At 36.1% G+C, this 21,843-nt stretch overlaps 1 protein-coding gene across 1 annotated transcript in view; it reads right to left on the minus strand.

Moving 5' to 3' along the window:
* DOCK7 (dedicator of cytokinesis 7) overlaps positions 1 to 21,843 on the minus strand; it is a 227,107-nt gene that overhangs the window by 78,700 nt on the left and 126,564 nt on the right. Inside the window, 8 exon segments of the mRNA XM_050752462.1 lie at positions 4,756 to 4,895; positions 7,126 to 7,296; positions 9,422 to 9,535; positions 9,626 to 9,766; positions 12,502 to 12,597; positions 13,180 to 13,215; positions 13,545 to 13,634; positions 14,837 to 14,929. Of these exon segments, the coding sequence (XP_050608419.1) occupies positions 4,756 to 4,895; positions 7,126 to 7,296; positions 9,422 to 9,535; positions 9,626 to 9,766; positions 12,502 to 12,597; positions 13,180 to 13,215; positions 13,545 to 13,634; positions 14,837 to 14,929 (881 nt within the window).

The raw sequence follows: 21,843 nt of genomic DNA on the forward strand, positions 1-21,843 counted from the left end.
CGTCTTCATAAAGCCTTTTCATATGTTTACACTGCTTAATCCCATTCAGTTATTAAATATATATTAATACAAGATCTGTAATATCGTATTCTAGATGTTGAAGATAAGACATTTCCCATTTTTAAGGAGCTCACTTTAGCAAGAGAAAAACACAGACATAAAAATAATAATTCTTCAATACTTCAAAGGATTTTTCAATTCTTTATAAATGCTACAATAAAGGAATATAAATCCTTTCATCTTCTAAAGAACCATGTACTACAAAACCAACATTTAATCATAGTGTACTGTTTTGCAGTCTTAACTTTCTAATTATTATTATTATTATTATTATTATTTTTTTTTTTTTTTTTTGAGACAGAGTCTCACTCTGTCGCCCAGGCAGGAGTGCAGTGGCCGGATCTCAGCTCACTGCAAGCTCCGCCTCCCGGGTTTACGCCATTCTCCTGCCTCAGCCTCCCAAGTAGCTGGGACTACAGGCGCCCGCCACCTCGCCCGGCTAGTTTTTTGTATTTTTAGTAGAGACGGGGTTTCACCGTGTTAGCCAGGATGGTCTCGATCTCCTGACCTCGTGATCCGCCTGCCTCGGCCTCCCAAAGTGCTGGGATTACAGGCTTGAGCCACCGCACCCGGCCTTAACTTTCTAATTATAATGAAAGTTTCTAAAGAGCAAATCTTTGGTTAATTATAGAACATATTATTGCCACTTAAGGAATTATTCTTGATTATATAGCAGCATGTGGATTGAAAGACAAACATTCCTCTCAAGGATCTTTCTAAGACAATGCTGCATATAATCTATATACCTCCCAAGACAGTAAAATTTAAAGGTGAGATGTGAGTTTCTTACAGTTAATCATTCATTTATCAAATTAACATACATTACCAAGTGCCCACTTTGTTCCAGACACAATACTAAGACACTGGGAATACAGCACTGAACAAGAAAGACAAGGTGCCTGTTCTTATGCTGGCACATGCTCACATTCTACTGTGAGAGGACAGATAATAAACAAGCAAATTTCAGATAAGTGCATTGTAGAAACTAAAACAGGGTTATATGGTTAAGAATGACTGTGACAAGGGCAACACGGCTGTTACTTATTTATGAGACAAAGTCTTGCTCTGTTGCCGAGGCTGTGGCATGATGTTGGCTCACCGTAACCTCCGCCTCCCAGGTTCAAGTGATTCTCATGCCTCAGCCTCCCGAGTAGCTGGGATTAGAGGGATGCACCACCACGCCCAGGTATTTTTGTATTTTTAGTAGAGATGGGGTTTTACCATTTTGGCCAGGCTGGTCTCAAACTCCTGACCTCAGGTGATCCACCCACCTCAACCTCCCAACGTGGGATTATAGGTATGGGATTATAGGTATGGATTATAGGCTGGGATTATAGGTATGAGCCACCACGCCTGGCCTATTTATTTATTTATTTAATTTTCTTGAGACAAGGTCTCACTCTGTCACCCAGGCTGGAATACAGTGGTGTGATTATTGCTGCCTTGACCTCTTGGACTTAAGTGATCCTCCCTCCTCAGCCTCCTGAGTAGCTGGGACTATATAGGCATGCACCACCACGTCTGGATAATTAAAAAAAAATTATTGGTACAGACAGGGTCTCACTATGTTGCCCAGGCTGGTCTTGAGCTCCTGGGCTTAAGCAATCCTCCTGCCTCATCCTCACAAAGTGCTGGGATTACAGGCATGAGCCTCCGTGCCTGGTCAACATGGCTGTAATTTAGGTTGGGTGGTCAATGAAAATCTCACTGAGAAGATGCTGTTTGAACAGATACCTGAAGAACCACAAGCAAGAAATGATTATGTGAACATCTGAGGGCTGTTCAACATTGCTTCAAGAGGAGAAAAATCCACGTGCAAAGGCCTGAAGGTGGGAATGAGCTTGGCGCATTAGAGAAACAGAAAGTAGGCCAGCATGGCCAGATCTTGGTATGTGAGGAGGAAGAGAGTGGCAGGAGAAGACAAGAGCCAGATATACAGGGCCTTAAGAACCTATATATGGCAACTATATGCAAGACTATCTTGCAGTCATGAGACGCTCCAGCCTTAGGATAAAGCTGACACTTCCAGCAGAGGTAAGAAATGTAAAGAACTGGAATCATGATGGTATCACTGAACTGATGATATTACTGTGATAAAAACCTATTTTTCCGGGGGTTGATCTGTTCGGAGCCCCCTCCAGCTTTATACCAGGGAGCTGTTTTCTTCTTTCTTTCCTCTTTCTTGCCTATTAAACTTTCTGCTCCTTAAAACCAAAAATAACAAATAATAAATAATAAAAATCCTATCTTTCTTCCAATTTTGAAATAGTAAATTTCCTTCCTTTAATAAAGCCAGCTGGAGGAAGAATTTTCTATTTATTGTAACCAAAAACACCTTCAGATACCAAGTAAACATACTGAAAATATAGATTCAAATGAGTGAGCTATACCAGTTATTTTTAAAAGCTAGTATGTTTAGATAAGTTGTTTTTAGAGTGTTTTTCCCCAAACAACAGATTCTTTTATTATTTTTTTTAATGACATCATAGTCATTTGTCAAATGGCAAAATACAAAAGTGGCGCCAAGCAGGGGTGGAAGGCCCAGAGTTTCACCCATTTAGTTTGCCCTCTCTGTACTCCAAAGTCTGCACACACTGCCCACCCCAATCTACACGGAAACCCATTAGCACCTCTTCAGGACCCTCCAGCTCTGTTTAGAACACAGGGTGAAAAACTATTTCTTTAAAATAGGTTCCAAACTTAGGAAGTTGCCATTATAAAAACACACGTCTTTCTCTTGCAGATCTGGCCTTTCACAATTTATTCAGTATTGACTATGCCCCTGACATACTGCTAAGAACTTGACATACCTCCTCTCTTAGTCATTCAGTAAATAGAGAACCCTTGTAAAAACCTATTTAAAGTATCTTTTTGTTCTCTGGAGTTCTTGTATGAGGCTAAACTGCATTATAAACTTGTATTATTCCTACTATGAGAAAAAACACTTTTAAGTCATTATTACCCAAATAAGTTATGGTCATAGTATTAAGATGGACATACCACACAAAGGATGCTGGACCACAACAACACATCAAGCTTTTTTTTTTTTTTGAGAAGAAGTCTTGCTCTATCACCCAGGATGGAGTGCAGCAGTGTGATCTTGGCTCACTGCAACCTTTGCCTCCTGGATTCAAGCAATTCTCATGCTTCAGCCTCCCGAGCAGCTGGGATTACAGGCACAAGCCACCGTGTGCGGCTGATTTTTGTTATTTTTAGTAGAGATGGGGTTTTGCCATGTCAGCCAGGCTGGTCTCGAACTCCTGGACTCAAGTGATCTGACTGCCTTGGCATCCCAAAGTGCTGGGATTAAGGTGTGAGCCACTGCGCCTGGCTACATCAAGCTATTTCTATAAATTCAAATCATCAGGCCAGTGCAGTGGCTCACGCCTATAATACCAGCATGTTGGGAGGCTGAGGCAGAAGAATTGCTTGAGCCTGGGAGGTAGAGGTTACAGCTGGCTGAAATCAAGCCACTATTGCCCAGCCTGGATGAGGGTGACAGAGTGAGACCTATTCTCAAAAAAACCAAACAAACAAACAAAAATCACCTCATCAGACAACATATTTTTCTAATTACATCAATTTCCAAACATCCTTTAAAAATGTACACAACTTTGGAAGTTTTTAAAACCTAAAGACATTTGTTTATAGGGCAATTTTTGAAATAAAATGCTACATAGTATGATGGCAAATTATAAATTTTTGGCCAGGCGCAGTGGCTCACACCTGTAATCCCAACACCTTGGGAGGCTGAGGTGGTGGATCACTTGAAGTCAGCAGTTTGAGACCAGCCTGGACAACATGGTGAAACCCCATCGTTACTACAAAAACAAAAAAATTAGCTGGGTGTGGTGACATGTGCCTGTAGTCCCAGCTTCAGGAGGCTGAGGCAGGAGAATCGCTTGAACCCAGGAGGCAAAGGTTGCAGCGAGCCGAGATCCCACCACTGCACATTAGCCTGGGAGACTCCGTCTCAAAAAAAAAAAAAAAAGAAAGAGAACTTGGGCTCTAGAATAAAGCCTTGGTTCAAAGCCTGGCTCTGCCACTTTTTACTCAGTGACCTTTCTGTGTTTCTGTTTTTCTAATCTGCAAAATGGGTATAATAACAGAACTTGCCTTCTTAGAGTTATTCTGAGGATTAAATGACTTAATACTTATAAAGTACTCAGAACTGAGCCTATCATACAGCTATTATTCAATAAGTGCTATTTTTTCCATTGTATAAAATTCTTCTTCACAAAAGTGACTTTAAATGTATGTATATTCACACAATTAGCATACCTGAGATGTTGCAAGAGCAAGAATCTGTCTCAAACAAACAAAAAAGGATAAATTTTCCTGACAAGGAATCAAAGACCATTTTCCTCAAATGAAAAGCACTTACTTTATATCAACAAATCTATCTACTAATATGCACAATTTATTTTATATACTATTAAGAAAAAGAATGATACTAAATGAATCATGATATGCCACCAATTTTAAGACAAATCCCAAATTCAGAGGTGACAAAATATGAGAAAAAGTCTTTCATAAAATTGATTAAACAGATAAGTGAGAAACTTAGTGAAGAGGGAAGTAGAAAAAGAGTGTAAAAGATTACTCTCCTAATCCTTGGGAAATGTGAGTGGAATACTTCTGTCCACTGTTCAAAATCAAACTCATATTCTACAAGGTAAAAACTGTTCTACTTACCCTTCAGCATCAGGGTCTAAAATGACAGCCAGCTCTGTTAACACAAGTCCTGCCAAATAATGCTGTTGGCGGAAAGGCACGGACAATTCAAACATATTTGCAATCTTTTGGTCTTGTACATTCGTAGAAAATCCAGAACTCTGTTGGAGAGTGAGGCAGAACAAGACTATAACAGCAGTGCAACAAAACATCCTACAGACAGAGCAATATAAGAAATGAAATACTTTTTCCTAGGGTAGTTTATTTTATATTACTAACACTAAAGAAAGCAACTTTTCAGACTTTTGGGACAGGAAACTATAATGAGATTGCTTTATTAATTTAATTACTTTATTAAAGAAATTAACCATTGAAAATTTAATTATTTTACATTTCTTTTTTCATATATACTTTCATTTTCCCCTTTATTCTCTTAGCCACTTTTCAGTATCACACTCTGACAAAAAAAAGAAGCAACTAAATCCAAATGACATAGATGCACTTACCCCAAAGTTTAAGAGAAATATTCATAGTTAAGGCTACTGGTTTCCAGAGAAATTCAAAACACCAGTACAACTGTTTTTCACAGAATATACTATCTCTGGAAAATTACCATCATTTTGTTGTCTACTGAGTTTTTTTTTAACGTCTTAATATTGCAAAATATTATAGCATTCTCCAAGATACAGTCCATATTGAGGACTCACGTGGGGTTTCTTAGAGCAACAACAGATTTCATATTTCTCCATGGCAAAAATCATCTCCTAATGAGAATATAAAACTCTTCCTAGCCTTTCAAAAAAGAGTGATGTCTCTGTTATCTAATAGAATCTGAAAATTATGTATCTAGCTGAGAAAGTGGGCAACAAGATAACAGAAGAAATTCTATGAGCATTTCCTGGCTCAATGAGATGTTCAGTAAGAAGTTAGATATAAACAAATATGTTTCCTTAAGGGTGTTAGCAATCATATTTATGATTCATCTGTCTGTGTAACTACATCTTTGGCAGAGGATAGGGAAAGAGAGAAAAAGGGCAGCCTCATCCACTAGATTAAGGGCATGCTAGCCAGACTGAACAGTTTGTGGAAAAATAGGCTGATCCAGAAGATTTTTTTTTACAAAGATAAAATGAAAAGTTGTAGGCACCCTTTGATGGTTTCTAGTCTTTCTAGCTGAAGTGTAAATTTTGTTTTTTAAATCAAGCATATGAGATATCACCTACATAATCCTATTCAGGAATTAAATATATTGAAAACAAAATTAAGAAGTACTAAGATTAACTTTCACTTTAGAAATTAAGAGCTTAAAGAAAGCAGCCTCCTTTCCTCAGGAACAATACAGTAGAAAGAGTGTTTCACTGGCGAAAGGGAAATACAGGCTTCTCTGATACTAAAACCACAAAATCTCTTAATCTCAATTTATAAAAGAGGACGTACATCTTATCTACTACAATAACACTTTTTCATCTATAGAGACCCTACTAGCTATTGAAGTCAAGTACCACCCACTGAAAAACCCATCAATTTTCATCCAGTTTCCTTTGGGGCTTCTGGATACAAGAGAGTTAAGCAGGGCTTTGTCATGCCTCCACTGCAGTTTGACTTCTCTGTTCAATTATGCTTCATCCCCCACTTCCTTTCACAAGTATTGATCTCTAAAAACATCTTGCATTTGAGACTCATTCTTCGTGTCTGTTTCAGAGAACCCAATTTGTGAAAACATCTAGATTAGTGAGTTTATTTAGGCGAATTCACTCACATGTGCATTAAGCCTATGAAAGGAATACAAAACAGTGGTTAAGAACTTGGGCTCAGCCAGGAGCGGTGGCTCACACCTGTAATCCCAGTACTCTGGGAGGCTGAGGCTGGCGGATCACGGGGTCAAGAGATTGAGATCATCCTGCACAACCAACATGGTGAAACTCCATCTCTACTAAAAACACAAAAATTAGCTGGGCATAGTGGCACACGCCTGTAGTCCCAGCTTCCTGGGAGGCTGAGGTAGGAGAATCACTTGAACCCAGGAGGCAAAGGTTGCAGTGAGCTGAGATCACGCCATTGCATACTAGCCCGGGAGACTCCATCTCAAAAAAAAAAAAAAGAGAGAGAACTTGGGCTCTAGAATAAAGCCTTGGTTCAAAGCCTGGCTCTGCCACTTTTTACTCAGTGACCTTTCTGTGTTTCTGTTTTTCTAATCTGCAAAATGGGTATAATAACAGAACTTGCCTTCTTAGAGTTATTCTGAGGATTAAATGACTTAATACTTATAAAGTACTCAGAACTGAGCCTATCATACAGCTATTATTCAGTAAGTGTTACTTTTTTCATTGTTTAAAATTCTTCTTCACTGAAGTGACTTTAAATACATGTATATTCACACAATTTGCATACCTGAGATGTTGCGGAAGAAACAGAAGGTGATGGAGATGCAGGTGGAGTAAGTAAGCTGCAGGGTAAGTTTAATGTAACATAGTGCTCATGACTGCAGATGATTCGCAGAAAATCCAGCCTCAAGGACACCAGAATGCTTGGATTCGGTAATGAGTAAAGCTTTGAAGACACCTTGTAAGCAATGCATAAGTAAGAGAACACCAATTGAATCTATTATTTCTTTAATACTAATACCAGAATGGCGAATTAGAATTAAAGAGGTAGTACTTGGTATCCAGTTTGGATTTTGTGGCTTAAGTAACAGTATCACCTTTTTCCAGAGTTACTGCTAAAATTAAAAATTTAAAACTATAAGGTTTACTATATAAACACATTTGACTAACCTAAAAGCCACATTCTTGTGTTTCCAATATAGCACCAATATTTCTACTTCTCATAAAACAGGGAAAACACATACCACCAAAATAACTTCATATTACTTCCTTTTTTTTTTTTTTTTTTGAGACGGAGTGTCGCTCTGTCGCCCAGGCTGGAGTGCAGTGGCGCAATCTCGGCTCATTGCAAGCTCCGCCTCCTGGGTTCACGCCATTCTCCTGCCTCAGCCTCCCGTGTAGCTGGGACTACAGGCGCCCGCCACCGCACCCGGCTAGTTTTTTGTATTTTTAGTAGAGACGGGGTTTCACCGTGTTAGCCAGGATGGTCTCGATCTCCTGACCTCGTGATCCACCCCTCTCGGCCTCCCAAAGTGCTGGGATTACAGGCATGAGCCACCGCGCCTGGCCCTTTATTACTTCCTTCTTAAAAGAAATTATCAATTCTTTTTATAGCAATTTGTGCTTACCTATATTTATAATTTGTCTGTTTTCTCAGCGACATCATAAGCTACTTGAGGAGACATACTATAAACTGATTTGATAGCTTTAGTATCCCTACAGCTTAGCTCTATGTTTGACAAATATAGGAGGTCAATGCTTAAAGAAAAAAGACAGGATAAGTTCTGGTAGCAATAGTACATAAAGTTTTGGGGGAAAGGTAAAAATGATACATATCGTGTTGAAGTACTTTCATGTGGGTGAGTGCCCATGCACAGTTTTAACTTTTCTGTTAGAAGAACTAAAAAAGGCCGGGCGCGGTGGCTCACGCCTGTAATCCCAGCACTTTGGGAGGCCAAGACGGGTGGATCACGAGGTCAGGAGACAGAGACCATCCTGGCTAACACGGTGAAATCCTGTCTCTACTAAAAAAATACAAAAAACTAGCCGGGCGAGGTGGCGGGTGCCTGTAGTCCCAGCTACTCGGGAGGTTGAGTCAGGAGAATGGCGTAAACCCAGGAGGCGGAGCTTGCAGTGAACTGAGATCCGGCCACTTCACTCCAGCCTGGGCGACAGAGCGAGACTCCATCTCAAAAAAAAAAAAAAAAAAAAAAAAAAAAAAGAAGAGATAAACAATAAAGGCATCCAATAGAATATTCAAAATTCTAAATATTAGACTGCCAAATAGAATTCTGGACTATTAGTTCCCCAAAACTAATCTGTAGACCAGTTGTGAGGTGCTTCACAAGCACTGTGTGCTCCTCACCCCACCACCATGAAAAGTTTGAACTTCTCAATAATTCTGGGAAGGGACTCAGAAATATGTGTATGTTTAAAGCTCCTTTAAAAGGTAATTCTAAAAGGCTTATATAGTTTACTACCAAAGTGGCCTAGCAGAACCAATAATTAATGTTTTCTAGAAGGCAGACTTCACTAATCAGTTGATAAAAATTTTAAAACAAAATCAGCTATGTGTGGAAAAGTTCCAGGATGCTTTTAATTTAGTAAAGTCAAGATAATGAACAACATTTGGCAAATGCGTAAACATCTGTCCATAATTCCAAACTCTACAACATCCAGGGCTGGATTAGGAGGAATACCCAGCAAAATGCAGCTGCTTTAAAAATCACTCAAGATACAAAAGTCCAGTCGGTATAAATGCTCCACTTGCATGACATCTTGAGACTGCTTTACATTACTACTGACTTGATGGTATGATCCAGAATGGGATTAAAGAGTCACGAGTAGGCCAGTATAACTCAAGGAAATACTGGCTGTACTGATAACAGCTTGCCACAGTCCTTGTGTCCTGATAAAACAAGTGTAATTTATTTTTGCCTTGCTAGTAAATACATGTTACTTTAGGCTACTTTTTGTTTCAACATCAGTATATAAATGTGCTCTTAAGGTCTCTTAGCTCTAACTCTGAAAAGAACATAGTATTTAAATTATTTGATTACTAATTATTCCTAACTACGGATTACCTGTTTATAGCAGGACTTTATAAGGCTAAAAACAAATCCTCTGTCCATAACAGACAACAGATCATTGAGAAAGAATGCAAGGCTTGTATTGAGTCTCTCAACCATTTCTGTGTCCTGTGAAACAGAATATAAAACAAAAACAAATTAAAGTATGATAGTTTAATCTGAGCTTGAAAGAGAGATAAGTGGGGAAAAAGTTATTACCTTCTGAAATCGTGAAACTATATCACTAGCAATCGTGCTGACAAGAGCTGCAATGTCATCCATGAAACGTTCTGGAAAACGACTTTTCCTTGGAGCATCAAGTTTATCATTAAAGTATAAATGGTGCACCATGCTCTTTACCTGAAAAAAAGATAGAAATTATGAGTTTAATTTCCTATGAATATAATTAACAATTACAACAACTCTAAACACCTGGACTCTCTCTAAAATATGTCATGTAATTTAATAGATGACTGAAATATTTTTAGCTTCTCAAATATTTTTTAAAATTCCCGATGATGTTTTGTATTTGCTAAGAAAACAAACAAAACACTATATTACCTTCAGAAAATTATGCTGGCTAACAATAGGACAAAAAATTCTGTGTATGTCAACAAAAAAAATTTCAACCTTTAAATTTTTTTTTTTTTTTTTTTTTTTTTTTTTTAAGGAAACAGGGTCTCACTCTGTCACACAGGCTGGAGTACAGTGGCATGATCATAGCTCACTGCAGCCTCCAACTCCTGGGCTCAAGTGATTCGCCTGCCTCAGCCTCCTGAGTAGCTAGGACTATAGATGCACACTACTACACCCAGCTAATTTTAAAATTTTTTTATAGAGACAGGGTTTGGCTATGTTGCCCAGACTGGTCTCAAATTCCTGGCCTCAAGTGATCCTTCTGCCTCGGCCTCTCAAAATATTTGGATTACAGGCATATAATCTATCACATGCAGCCAAAAAAAATTTAATTAAATTTTTCCAAGACTCAATAATTTTGCCATTCCAAAGCTCCCAAACTGTAAGCTTTGAAAGGTTAGAAACTCAGGTCTTCACTATAGTGTCCTCAGTAGCTAATACACAGATGACAGCATATAGTGGGAATACAATAAATATGAGGACTATATTGTACTGTATTTGTACTGAATATTGTACAGATTCTTTATTATAACACTGTGGTAATGGTAATAAAGAATAAACTTTAAATTCAGGGAAATTGAAGCTAAAGTCCTATACTTAAAATAGAGCACAGCCAAGTTTTAAATTGCAGTCTTTGACTATTTTGTATTTTAGAAATCTGAACATAAATGTAAGACTATTAAAAAAACAGTCAAAAATTACAATTTTTACCTAACAAGAGAAGCAGAGAAGCACGTGAATTACAAATTTAAGGTTTATTTTCTAGGAAAAAAATGAGTTGTCACTTACATGTAGTCCCTGATTTATTTTTTCTGTAGATTATTAAATCTCTAGAATAAAATGTTCTCTTACCCATAACATAGGCAACATTCAATGCTGAGTACCACCCTATGACATACTCTGGAAGATCCTTTTCTCTTTTTTGTTGTTTTATTTTTTTTTTTTTTTACATACTTCTTTTTTGGAAGAAAAAGTTTCAGTGATTTCAGCTTTCTAGAGGCTGAAGAGGAAGGTGAAGAAGATGGTCCCAAATGCTGAAATGTTGAGTTTTAATTACAGTCCTACTACCTACAAGCTGTGCACACTAAGACAAGTTACTTAACCTCTCTGTGCCTTAGTAACACCTAGGCCACAGGGCAGTACTAGCATATTGTGCCGACTTGATAAATGTTTGTTGCCTTTGTTTACATATGTGTATGTTTACATATACAAGTTTATATGTACAGGTGACCCTTGAACAGCATGGGTTTGAACTGCATGGGTCCACTTATATGTGGGTTTTCTCCCACTTCTGTCATTCCTGAGACAGCAAAACCAACCCCTCCTCTTCAGTCTACTCAATGTGGAGACAATGAGGATGGAGACATTTATGATGATCTACTTCCAATTAATGAATAGCAAATATATTTTATCTTCCTTATAATTTTCTTAATAACATTTCTTTTCACTAGCTTATTCTAAGAACACAATATATAATACGAATAACATACAAAATATGATTATGTTATCAGTAAAGTATTTGGTCAACAGTAACTATTTGGTCAACTTAACTATTAGTAGTTAAGTTTTAGGTGAGCCAGAAGTTATATGCAGATTTTGACAGTGTGGGGGAGTTGGTTCCCCTAAACCCCATGTTGTTCAGGAGTCAACTGTTCATATATATTTATTAATTAAAATATTAATTCACTCATTTTAAAAGTATCATTTATTTGATTAAGCAAAAAAATACTTAAACAAATTTAAAGAGACAGGATCTTGCTCTGTCATTCATGCGGAGTGCCATGGTGATCACAGCTGACGGCAGCCTTGAATTTCTGGGCTCAAGCCTCCCTCCTCAGCCCTTCCAAGTAGATGGAACTATAGGTGTGTGCCACCAGGTTTAGCTAATTAAAAAAAAATTTTGTTTTGGTAGATACGGGTTCCCGCTATGTTGCCCAGGCTAGTCTCAAACTCCTGATCTCAAGGATCCTCCTGCCTCGGCTTTCTAAAGTGCTGGGATTACAGGTGTGAGCCACTGCACCCAGCCAGTACTGTTGTTTTTTTATTTATTGTAACTGGCAATTCCCTAAGAGTTTATTAGCCATAATAATAGCAGTGGGTATCTATAAAGCTCTTTGTATCTCTGGTATAAAATCTACAATACTGTCATTTATAGACTTCATGTATAATGACTAGCAAAGAATGTATCACAAGTTTCTTTTGAAAATATAGCTAGCTTATGCAACCATCCCTGAGAAAATAAGGGTTAAAATGAGTCTCACTCTTCATAATTCCACCTAAACTGTGTTGAGTGTCCACAGTGTTTATTGAGAGATGTAACACATGTAATTTTGCCTTGGAGACACATGTAAAAGAGTAAGATGTACAATAGAAAAATACTTTTAAGATAACAAATGAGCTAGCATAAAATTGTTCACTAGGAGAAAAAATATTAAAGAACATGCTCAGTTTTTGCTCACCATTAACTCAAAAAAGAACCAGGCTTGTTGCAAAGCTGATTCCCGAACGCTGCCACTGCAAACAACCCACTGCAAAGCCAGCTCCTCATGAAAAAGCTATCCAGAAGTAAATCCAAAGTTATTATCAAAGTCAAGTCTGCTGATAACATAAACCAAATAATAATGCAAATACAAATGAAGATATAATGAGAATAAGCAAAATAAGGCACGTGAACCATTCAATGATGCACTGAAGACACCCATTAACGAAACGGCTATTTAAGCATGTAAGACAGTGGTATGTGGAACAGCTGAAAAAATTACATGTTATCTTGCAGTAAAATGTAATTTTAAAACGACAGGTAGAAGATAGCCTCCTAAATTGTACCTGCAAACAGAAACTAGACTAAAAACTTACAGCACAGTAATATCTTGTTTGTATCTTAAGTACATTTTTAAACATACGCAAATACACGCATGAACTTTGCTGGTACAATTTAGGAAATACGTTTTAAAATTTAAACTTTGCTATGAGCCATTAATTTTCGAGTTTTCAGGTAAGGTCTTTTTTAAAAAAAATAGCAGAAGATTTCTGCCTTATAATGGATATGCATACAAAGCATTTGCAAAGTAGTGTATATTAATATGAAAAAGGACTAACAAAACTGTGCATAAGGGAAGCAAATCAACATATCTTACTAAGAGTGACAATTTTTCTAACTCATCTTCCTTTCCCTGGAGATTTAAAACACAAAACAGAAGCAGTTACAGAAATATAATTAAGAGTTGATACATTTTTTTGGTACTAAAATTTGATGATCAAATTTGAATTCACTAAATTCTAAAAATAGTCAATCCCAAAGATATAAACATTATCATAATGTAAGAGAGTATATACTGACAAGGTATGCCCAAAAAGGCATCAGACAAACAATGCTTGCTCAGATATATTTTTCAGCACAATGCAATTACTGTATCTCATACTGGTTATGTAAAGAAATCTTACATCTATTTAATTGGTGAAATTATTTTCCCCCTTATGAATTGTCTTCATATGAATCTACCTTTTTAGTTGGTAAGCGTCCCGTTAATGTTTGTAAGAAACTTGACGTCTCTGTGTGCGAAGACATACGATTACAACTTCGATCCACAGCCTATGGAGTGAAGATGAATGAATGACGAGATAACATTAATGTTTGCAGTGGATGACTTTGCAGCTGACGGATTATGTACAAGTTTAAAACAGAGTTTTATTATGGTTTCAAAAACCATCTATTTTATTGCTCATCTCATTTTCACCATTTTAAGCTGCTTTAATGACAATGCATAAGTAGTATCAAAATGGCTTCTACATATTTTTGGTCTTTAAAAAAAGATGAGTATTTCAGTGATTATAAAATATTCATTGTTGCAAAGAATGAAACTTTTATCTGTGTGATCTATATACATGCACATATCTAGTAAAAATATATAAAAAGTAAAAACATACTTCTCAACTGGTCTCAGAACAAATAAGAAATCAGTAACTTTACATTAAATAAACAAAGGAAAAAGTTTAGAATAATTTCTTTCACTTTTTCGTTATTATCAAAAACTACTATTCAGGTTTGTCATATACTAAATCAAATATAAATCATTTACTATATTAGAAACGAATTAAAAATTTTCTTTAAGAACAAGATTTCCCTCCAAAGCCAACACAGATGAGAAGTATATTTTGAGATATCATGCAGTATTAGCTATCAAGCAACTAGTCTTAAGTAAGCAAAACCTAATTCAGCTAAGGTACAACAAATTTCATACTTTGCAACACAGTACAAATTAAAATGGATTTTTGCTTCTGGTATTGAGTCTTACAGCATGGTGATCATATACTGTTCACATTTAATTTCAATTTATTGCCAGTCTTTCTATTCGGTGATTATGAAGAAAATAACAAGATAGTAAATGTTAAATGAAAATGATACAATAGTTACACTTTAAACCAAAAGCAAATAGAAAACTGTTAGGTTTTTTTCCTCCACATAAAAATTTAAAAATTGCTATTAAAGATGTGCTACTCCTAAAGAAGAAACTGTTATAAAAGCCATCAATTGCATAAGCAGCAGGCACTGAAATATTGATAGGGTATGTAAAGAAGAAAGAAGGCAGAGATAGGAAATAGGAAAGAAGCACATTACTGGTGCAATTGGTGGTATTCATGCATAGTAGTTGGAAAATGTGCTAAGTAAACAAAAATACACACTTTTTAATGATTAAAAAAAGCAAGCCACTGAAATCATAGTATATACTAAAAAGTAATGTTCTAACGGGAAACATCAGCAGCCAATAAAGAAACCTCTAATATAAACACCACCTGTGTTGATTCTGCACTTGGACTGGGGTTGGATCCCCATGGGGCAGCTTTTGGACCACCAGTGTTAACCCAGGAATTGGAGCGATCTAAACCCTAAGCATATAATAGAAAGCAGTTTGAAAGGAAAGAAATATTACATGTTGCATGCTATAAATTATTCTTAAAGAAATTCAGATCTTCTAATGCAAACATGTTTTTAATTAGTACTGTTAAAGCAACCAAAATTTGTAGGAACCTATAGCGTATTAGTTCACCAAAATTATCTTATTATATAACACAATTTTTAAAAAATCACCAAGACCAATAAGTATAGTATTTAAAGGTAATTTTTCTTTATGTAAAGAAATACTCTTGAAGTACCAATAACTAATGTTTCCACAGTACCACACCCCAAACTTTCTTTAAAGATAGTACAAGTTAGCAACAGATAATTTCCTCTGTATCTAACTGAGGTTTAAAGGAAAAATTGGAAGAAAAACACCCCATTCTTTGCTTGAAACTTTAATTTCATTCCATCTAACATCAACTGAAAACTACTATGCAGTGATACTCCATAATTCTATTTGACCTTGCCATCACCTTCACTCTCTTTTAGGTACAGACAGGAGAAATTAAGTAAAAACTTAAGAAAAAAATGATATCTAATATTTACTCCTTCCTAATAATGGATTTGGGGCTGCACTTGTAATTAAACACACTGGTCTACTATTTATTAATAAATATTACAAGGAAAAACATTATGCTGGGGCTGTCTATAGGAATTATATCTTCATCATCTTTATGAATTTAAAATTTCTTTAAGACGCTACTAAAGTATATGTCCAGAAGTGAATTTATGTTTATCTTTGTCTGAAAGGGGTAACTGTGATTTCAGGTGAAGGAAACAGAGGCTTTTCTTCTATTTCCTAAAACTGACTGATCGTGAGAATCACTTGAGAAGCTTTATGAAATTCAGATCCTGAGCTCTATCTCCATAAATCCGATTCAGCAATTTGGACCGGGGACTTGAGAATCTAGTAACTGGAACTGGAGCAAGTTGTAAAAGATTTTAAAGAATTATTAGGGTAAGAATAGCAAAGACAATCGAAGGCAAGCTGACGTAAATACATCAGGGCATGAGTACGGACCCAAACCAGAAACCACCAAAGGAAAGACAGGTAAAAGTGAAGAGTTGGGAACAACTGTAATCAACTCTGTCTAGACATTAGTGCCATTTGGGAAGCTTAATTAAAAACAACAGTAACATAACAAATGTGCAGCACCCTACCTTAAAACAATTAAATCAGAATTGCTGTGAGTGTGCCCCAGACATCAGTATTTTTTAAATACTTCAAGAGAAGTTTTCAAAAAGAAAAGAAAGAAAAACTGCAACCCTCAAGGGCTTAGGTTTTAGGAGAATATTTGCTCCACCTTTTTTCATTTTTTCCCAAATATACAGAGAAGCTGAAATGATGGTACAATAATCACCCATTTCTCATCATTTTTGACAGTGATTGTCTAATATGGGAGTTAAGGTTCCAATCCAGGCTCTCCTGCTTACTAGCTGTAAAATCTAAGATAAATTACTTAATTTCTTTTTCAGTTTCTTATCTATAAAATAAAAATGATGAGAGCATCTCCCTTCATATGGTAAGAATCAAATTAAATAATGGAAGTAAATTACTAAGTTCAATGCCTTGAATATAGTAAACTCTCAAAAACAGTTTTATAAAAATTTTCCATACATATTTTTCTTAAAATGCTTTCTATCAAAGTAAATTAGACAATATCAAAATACTAGTAAAATTATGCCATCAGATTTGTTTAAAATATCCACCTTCTCAGAATCCCATTATAATATTTCAAATAAAAGCAAACCAAAAGACTTATGTTTTTCAGAGAAGTTAAAACAGTTTTCATTAGTCTCCAAAATTATGTCCAAGTCCAAAATTATGTCTCTTTTGTATAAAAGTGTAAAGTTCTTCCTACCAGATTCAATTTTTATAGTCACTACTCATGTTACAGAAATAACAAAACATGAGCATTTGATTTTTGCAAAATTATAACTGTCCTCTTTTCTCTCATAAATTTCCACAAAAAGAATAAAGACTTTGCTGTGCTCTTAAATTCACTTAACTTACTGTTTAATAATTTCCTTTAAAACTACAATATATGATAATTGCTAATATGAGAATAAAAAAATCTCTGTGCTATGAATTATATTTATATACACAATACTGATGTTCCGAACAGTTATAATTATACCAGTCAAAGCTAACTATTTAAAGAAAACTTGTGTTCAGTTATTTGGCAAAGCAAGTAAATCCCATAATTCAGGTGTTATAAAGCTACGAATTATATCAAACAGCCCATATTTAAGCAAATTTATCACTTATATTTAATCTAATAACTTTATGTTTACTGATTTCCAACAAACATGGAACAGATTAACCAAATATGTGCCCATGTGTATGTCAGTGTGAGGTTTTTTTGCCAAATCCCAGTAACACTATTAATTTTTTCCCTTACATATAGATAAGATCCTTCAGCAAGGCCCATACTGTACTTGATTTGACATCAACACTTGTGTTATATTACAAAGATTTTGCTTCATATTCACAAGTCCTCAGCATAGCGCCTAGCACACAGTAAGCTCTCAGTGTTTGAGAAATAAAAAAAATAGAAGATGATATATGAGAAAGAAACGTATCAAGGCAAAATTCCACTGGCATTTGATTAAAAGCAATAAAGTTCAGACCTGATGCAACCATGTATTACATAACTGAATGTTAAAAGACTAGCTAGAATTAAGGAAGCACAGCTAGTTTTGGCAACATAAGTATGAAGAAGTCTCACAAATATTTTCACATTTACATTACAGCCACTGGAGTAATAAAAGCCTGTTCATGTTATATAAATATTCTTAAATTTTAGGAGTTCTGCATTTTATATTGGGGAATAAAATATAACCAAAACGTTCATAAAGTCAAATCTCTGCAGATCTTTAAATATATAATTAATCCCAACAGTAAGAGGGCAAACAAAAGCATAATTCTGTTCTTGAAAAAGTGATCTAGTCCTGCAGTGTTTACTCATACTAACATGTCTTCATTGGATAAACATCTACTGAACACCTTGAATAATTTAGACATTACAGGTGCCTTGGAACAAATATTCCCTGCCATGATGAAGTTTACACTCTGTTAAAGGCAGATAAACACTAAAAAAAAAAAAAGTAAAAATATTTAATTCATACACTACATTAAAAGGTAGTAAATGTGAGACCAAAAAAAAAAAAGACAAAAAACAGAATAAGGGGATTAGAAGGCTGAGGACACAGCCACTGGTTATACATTTAAATAAGATAATCAGAGTCAACCTCACTTGGAAGTTGGCCTTCAGAGTAAAGCTTAAAGGACTGAGGGAATAAGTCATTAGAAGACTGTGCTCAGATGAATGACATAATGACTTAATTTTTGTGTGTCTTAAGTCTTTTTTTTTTGAGACAGAGTCTAGCTCTGTCGCCCAGGATGGGGTGAAATGGCACCATCTTGGCTCACAGCAACCTCCGCCTCCTGGGTTCAAGTGATTCTCCTGCCTCAGCCTCCTGAGTAGCTGGGATTACAGGCATGTGCCACCACACCTGGCTAATTTTTCTATTTTTAGTAGAGACGGGGTTTCTTCATGTTGGTCAGGCTGGTCTCGAACTCCTGACCCCAGGTGATCCGCCTGCCTTTGCCTTGGCCTCCCAAAGTGCTGGAATTATGGGCGTGAGTCACCGTGCCCGACCATGTTTAAGTCTTTAAAGCAACATTCTGGTTGCTATGTTGTGAACATAGCGTAGGGTAGAAGTAGGGAAACCATCTTTAAAGCTAGTACATTAATTCTGGGAGAGATGATGTAGCTCAGACCAAGATGGTAGTAATGGAGATGGAAAGAAGTGTCTCTACCTTTCATATATATCCAAATCTGAACAAAACGATTTAGAAAAAGCGGTTAAGTTTAGAACTCCAGAGAGAGATCTGTACTGGAAATACAATTTTGGGAATCATTAGCATAACATTTATGTGGTATTTAAAGCCATGGAACCTAATAAGCTCACCCAGGTAGAGTGTAGAGAGAAGACAAGAGAAGAGAAATAAGGACAGAGGCCTGAAACACATCCACATAAAGAGATCAGAACAGGAAGAATCCACAAAGAAGACTGAAAAGGTATAATCAGTAAACCAAGAGAGAAACCAACAGAATGCAGTACCCTGGAAGTCAAATAAATAGACTAAATCACAGAGGAAAAAAAAGTTTAACTGTGTCAAAAGCTGCTCGTAGGTAAAAGTAAGCTGAGTTCTGAAAAGTAACCACTGGATTTAGCAACATGAAGGGTGCTGGTGACATTAACAAGGACAGTTTTGGTGGAAAATGGGAGGAATATTTGACTGAAGTAGAGATGATAGAAGTACAAGAACTGCAGATAGCAAGTAAAGAAAATTATTAAGGAATTCTACTATGAAAGGTAGGAGAGAAATAGCAAATAAGGTAGCAGTTGAAATACTAGAGAATAATTATTACTTTTATTTTTAATTTTTGTGGGTATATAGTAGACATATGTATTTATGGTTTACATGAGATATTTTGATAAAGGTGTATCGTGTAATAATCACATCAGAATGAGTGGGGTATCCATCACCCCAAGCATTGATCCTTTGTGATACAAAGAATCAAATTATATATTTCTAATTATTTTTAAAATAACTAAATAATAAACATTATTTACTTATTATTTAATTGTACAAATCATCCTGTTGTGCTATCAAATACTAGATCTTATGTAATACTCTTTCTAACTATTTTTTTTCTGTACCCATTAACTATCTCCATTTCCCTCCCAACACCCACTGCCCCTTCCCAGTCTTTGGTAACTATCATTCTATACTCCATCTCCATGAGTTCAATTGTTTTAATTTTTACCTTCTACAAATAAGTGAGAATATGTGAAGTTTGTCTTTCTGTGCCTGGTTTATTTCACTTAACATAATGATCTCCATTTCCATCCTTGTTGTTGCAAATCACAGGATCTCATTCTTTGTTATGGGTGAATAGTACACCATTGTATATATGTACCACATTTCGTTTATCCAGTCATCTGTTGATGGACACTTAGATTGCTTTCAAATGAGAGGAATTATTTTTTCAAAATGAGAAAAATAATAGCATGCCTGTATGTGAATGGGAATGATTCAGTATTCAGGGAGAAACTGATGATGTGGAAGAGATATGGAAAAACTGGTGGAGTGTAGATCTTGAGCAGGTGAGACCAGATGAGAGCTTGAGTGAAAGAATTTAGAAAATATAAATAGCTCATCTACTCATTTTTAATACAGAAGAATATTAGGCAGTAGATAGTAGATGGCAATAGGTAGCTAGATAGGATGGTAAAGTGTTTATCAAAGTTTTCTTCTGATGGTTTCAGTTGTCTCAATGAAATGGGAGATAAAATGAGAAAAGGAATGAGGCGGTGTTAGGAAGTTTGAGGTAACAAAAGAAGGAATGAAATCATTTCCTGGGACAACAGGAAAGTGATGGAGATACAGAAATACAGTATAATTGCCCGACAGCATCAAGGGCTCTCTCGAGGTTTATTTCAAATGAGACCAATCACCATGGTATTTCTCAAGACATGTTTAGCTGCACAGATGCTGACATGGCAGAGGCAGTCAACTGGGTTTAACTATGGTTTCAGGTTTGGGAAAGATAAGGGAACCAAAGTTTGCTTATAACGGGAATAATTTTTTTTTTTTTTTGAAATAGAGTTTCACTTTTGTCTCTCAGGCTAGAGTGCAATGGTAAGATCTCGGCTCCCTGCAACTTCCACCTTCCGGGTTCAAGTGAGTCACCTGTCTCAGCCTCCCCAGTAGCTAGGATTACAGGCATCTGCCACCACACCTGGCTAATTTTATACTTTTAGTAGAGGTGAGGTTTCACCATGTTGGTCAGGCTGGTTTTGAACTCCTGACCTCAGGTGATCCGCCCGCCTCGGCCTCCCGAAGTGCTGGGATTACATGCATGAGCCACCACAGGCCTAATGGGAATAATTATGATTGCCCATAGACATCAAGCTGGCTGAGGAAGAAGAGAGAACATTAAGGGGGTGAGGCACAGTCAAAAGGTTGGAGGATCAAGATTAGAGATTGCAAAGGAGTAGATACATTATTAAGCTGTGGTACTATGAGAAAAACAGGAGATAACAGAGAACAAAATACATGAAATTGAGACTGTGAAAATTAAAGTTATTAGTAATGACAAGTTGCAGGGGTGTCCAATCTTTTGGCTTCCCTGGGCCATACTGGAAGAAGAATTGTCTTGGGCCACACATAAAATACACTAACATTAATGACAGCTGATGAGCTTACAAAAAAAAAAAAAAAAAAAAAAAAACCAAACAAACTCATAATGTTCCGAGAAATTTACAAATTTGTGCTGAGCTGCACTCAGAGCTGTCCTGGGCCACACGTGGCCTGCAGGACACAGGTTGAACAAGTTTGATATAAGGGAAGACCATGACTGAGGTGGAGTGGAAAACATGATCATCTAAAGAAGAGTTTCTTGAACTGCCAGGTCAACAAAATAAGAAACAATGAAGGGTAGCTATAAATAAACTTTAGATTCCTTATAATTTTGAGATAAAATTATACACATTATTAGGGATTACGACTAAATAATTCAATAGGAAGGTAGCTATCAAAAATTTTGCAATAAAAAGAAAACAACATAAAAACTATGAAATAATACTTGATTAGGACAAGACTGACAAATTCTCATCTTGCAATGGCTTTCTGAGAAATTACCTTGTATTTATATATTTGTATGTATTTATATCTATTTTAAAAATCATTGATCTATTTAAAGGATATCTTGAAAAAAGGCAAAAAATCGTTTTTATATATATATATAGGCCTCTTTGTTCTAAATCTTGAGTTTATAATCTATCAAACATATAAGAAATAACTAACTCTAGAATTATGCTAAATAAG

The sequence above is a fragment of the Macaca thibetana genome, chromosome 1 (genome assembly GCF_024542745.1).
Source record: "Macaca thibetana thibetana isolate TM-01 chromosome 1, ASM2454274v1, whole genome shotgun sequence".
NCBI lineage: Eukaryota > Metazoa > Chordata > Mammalia > Primates > Cercopithecidae > Macaca > Macaca thibetana.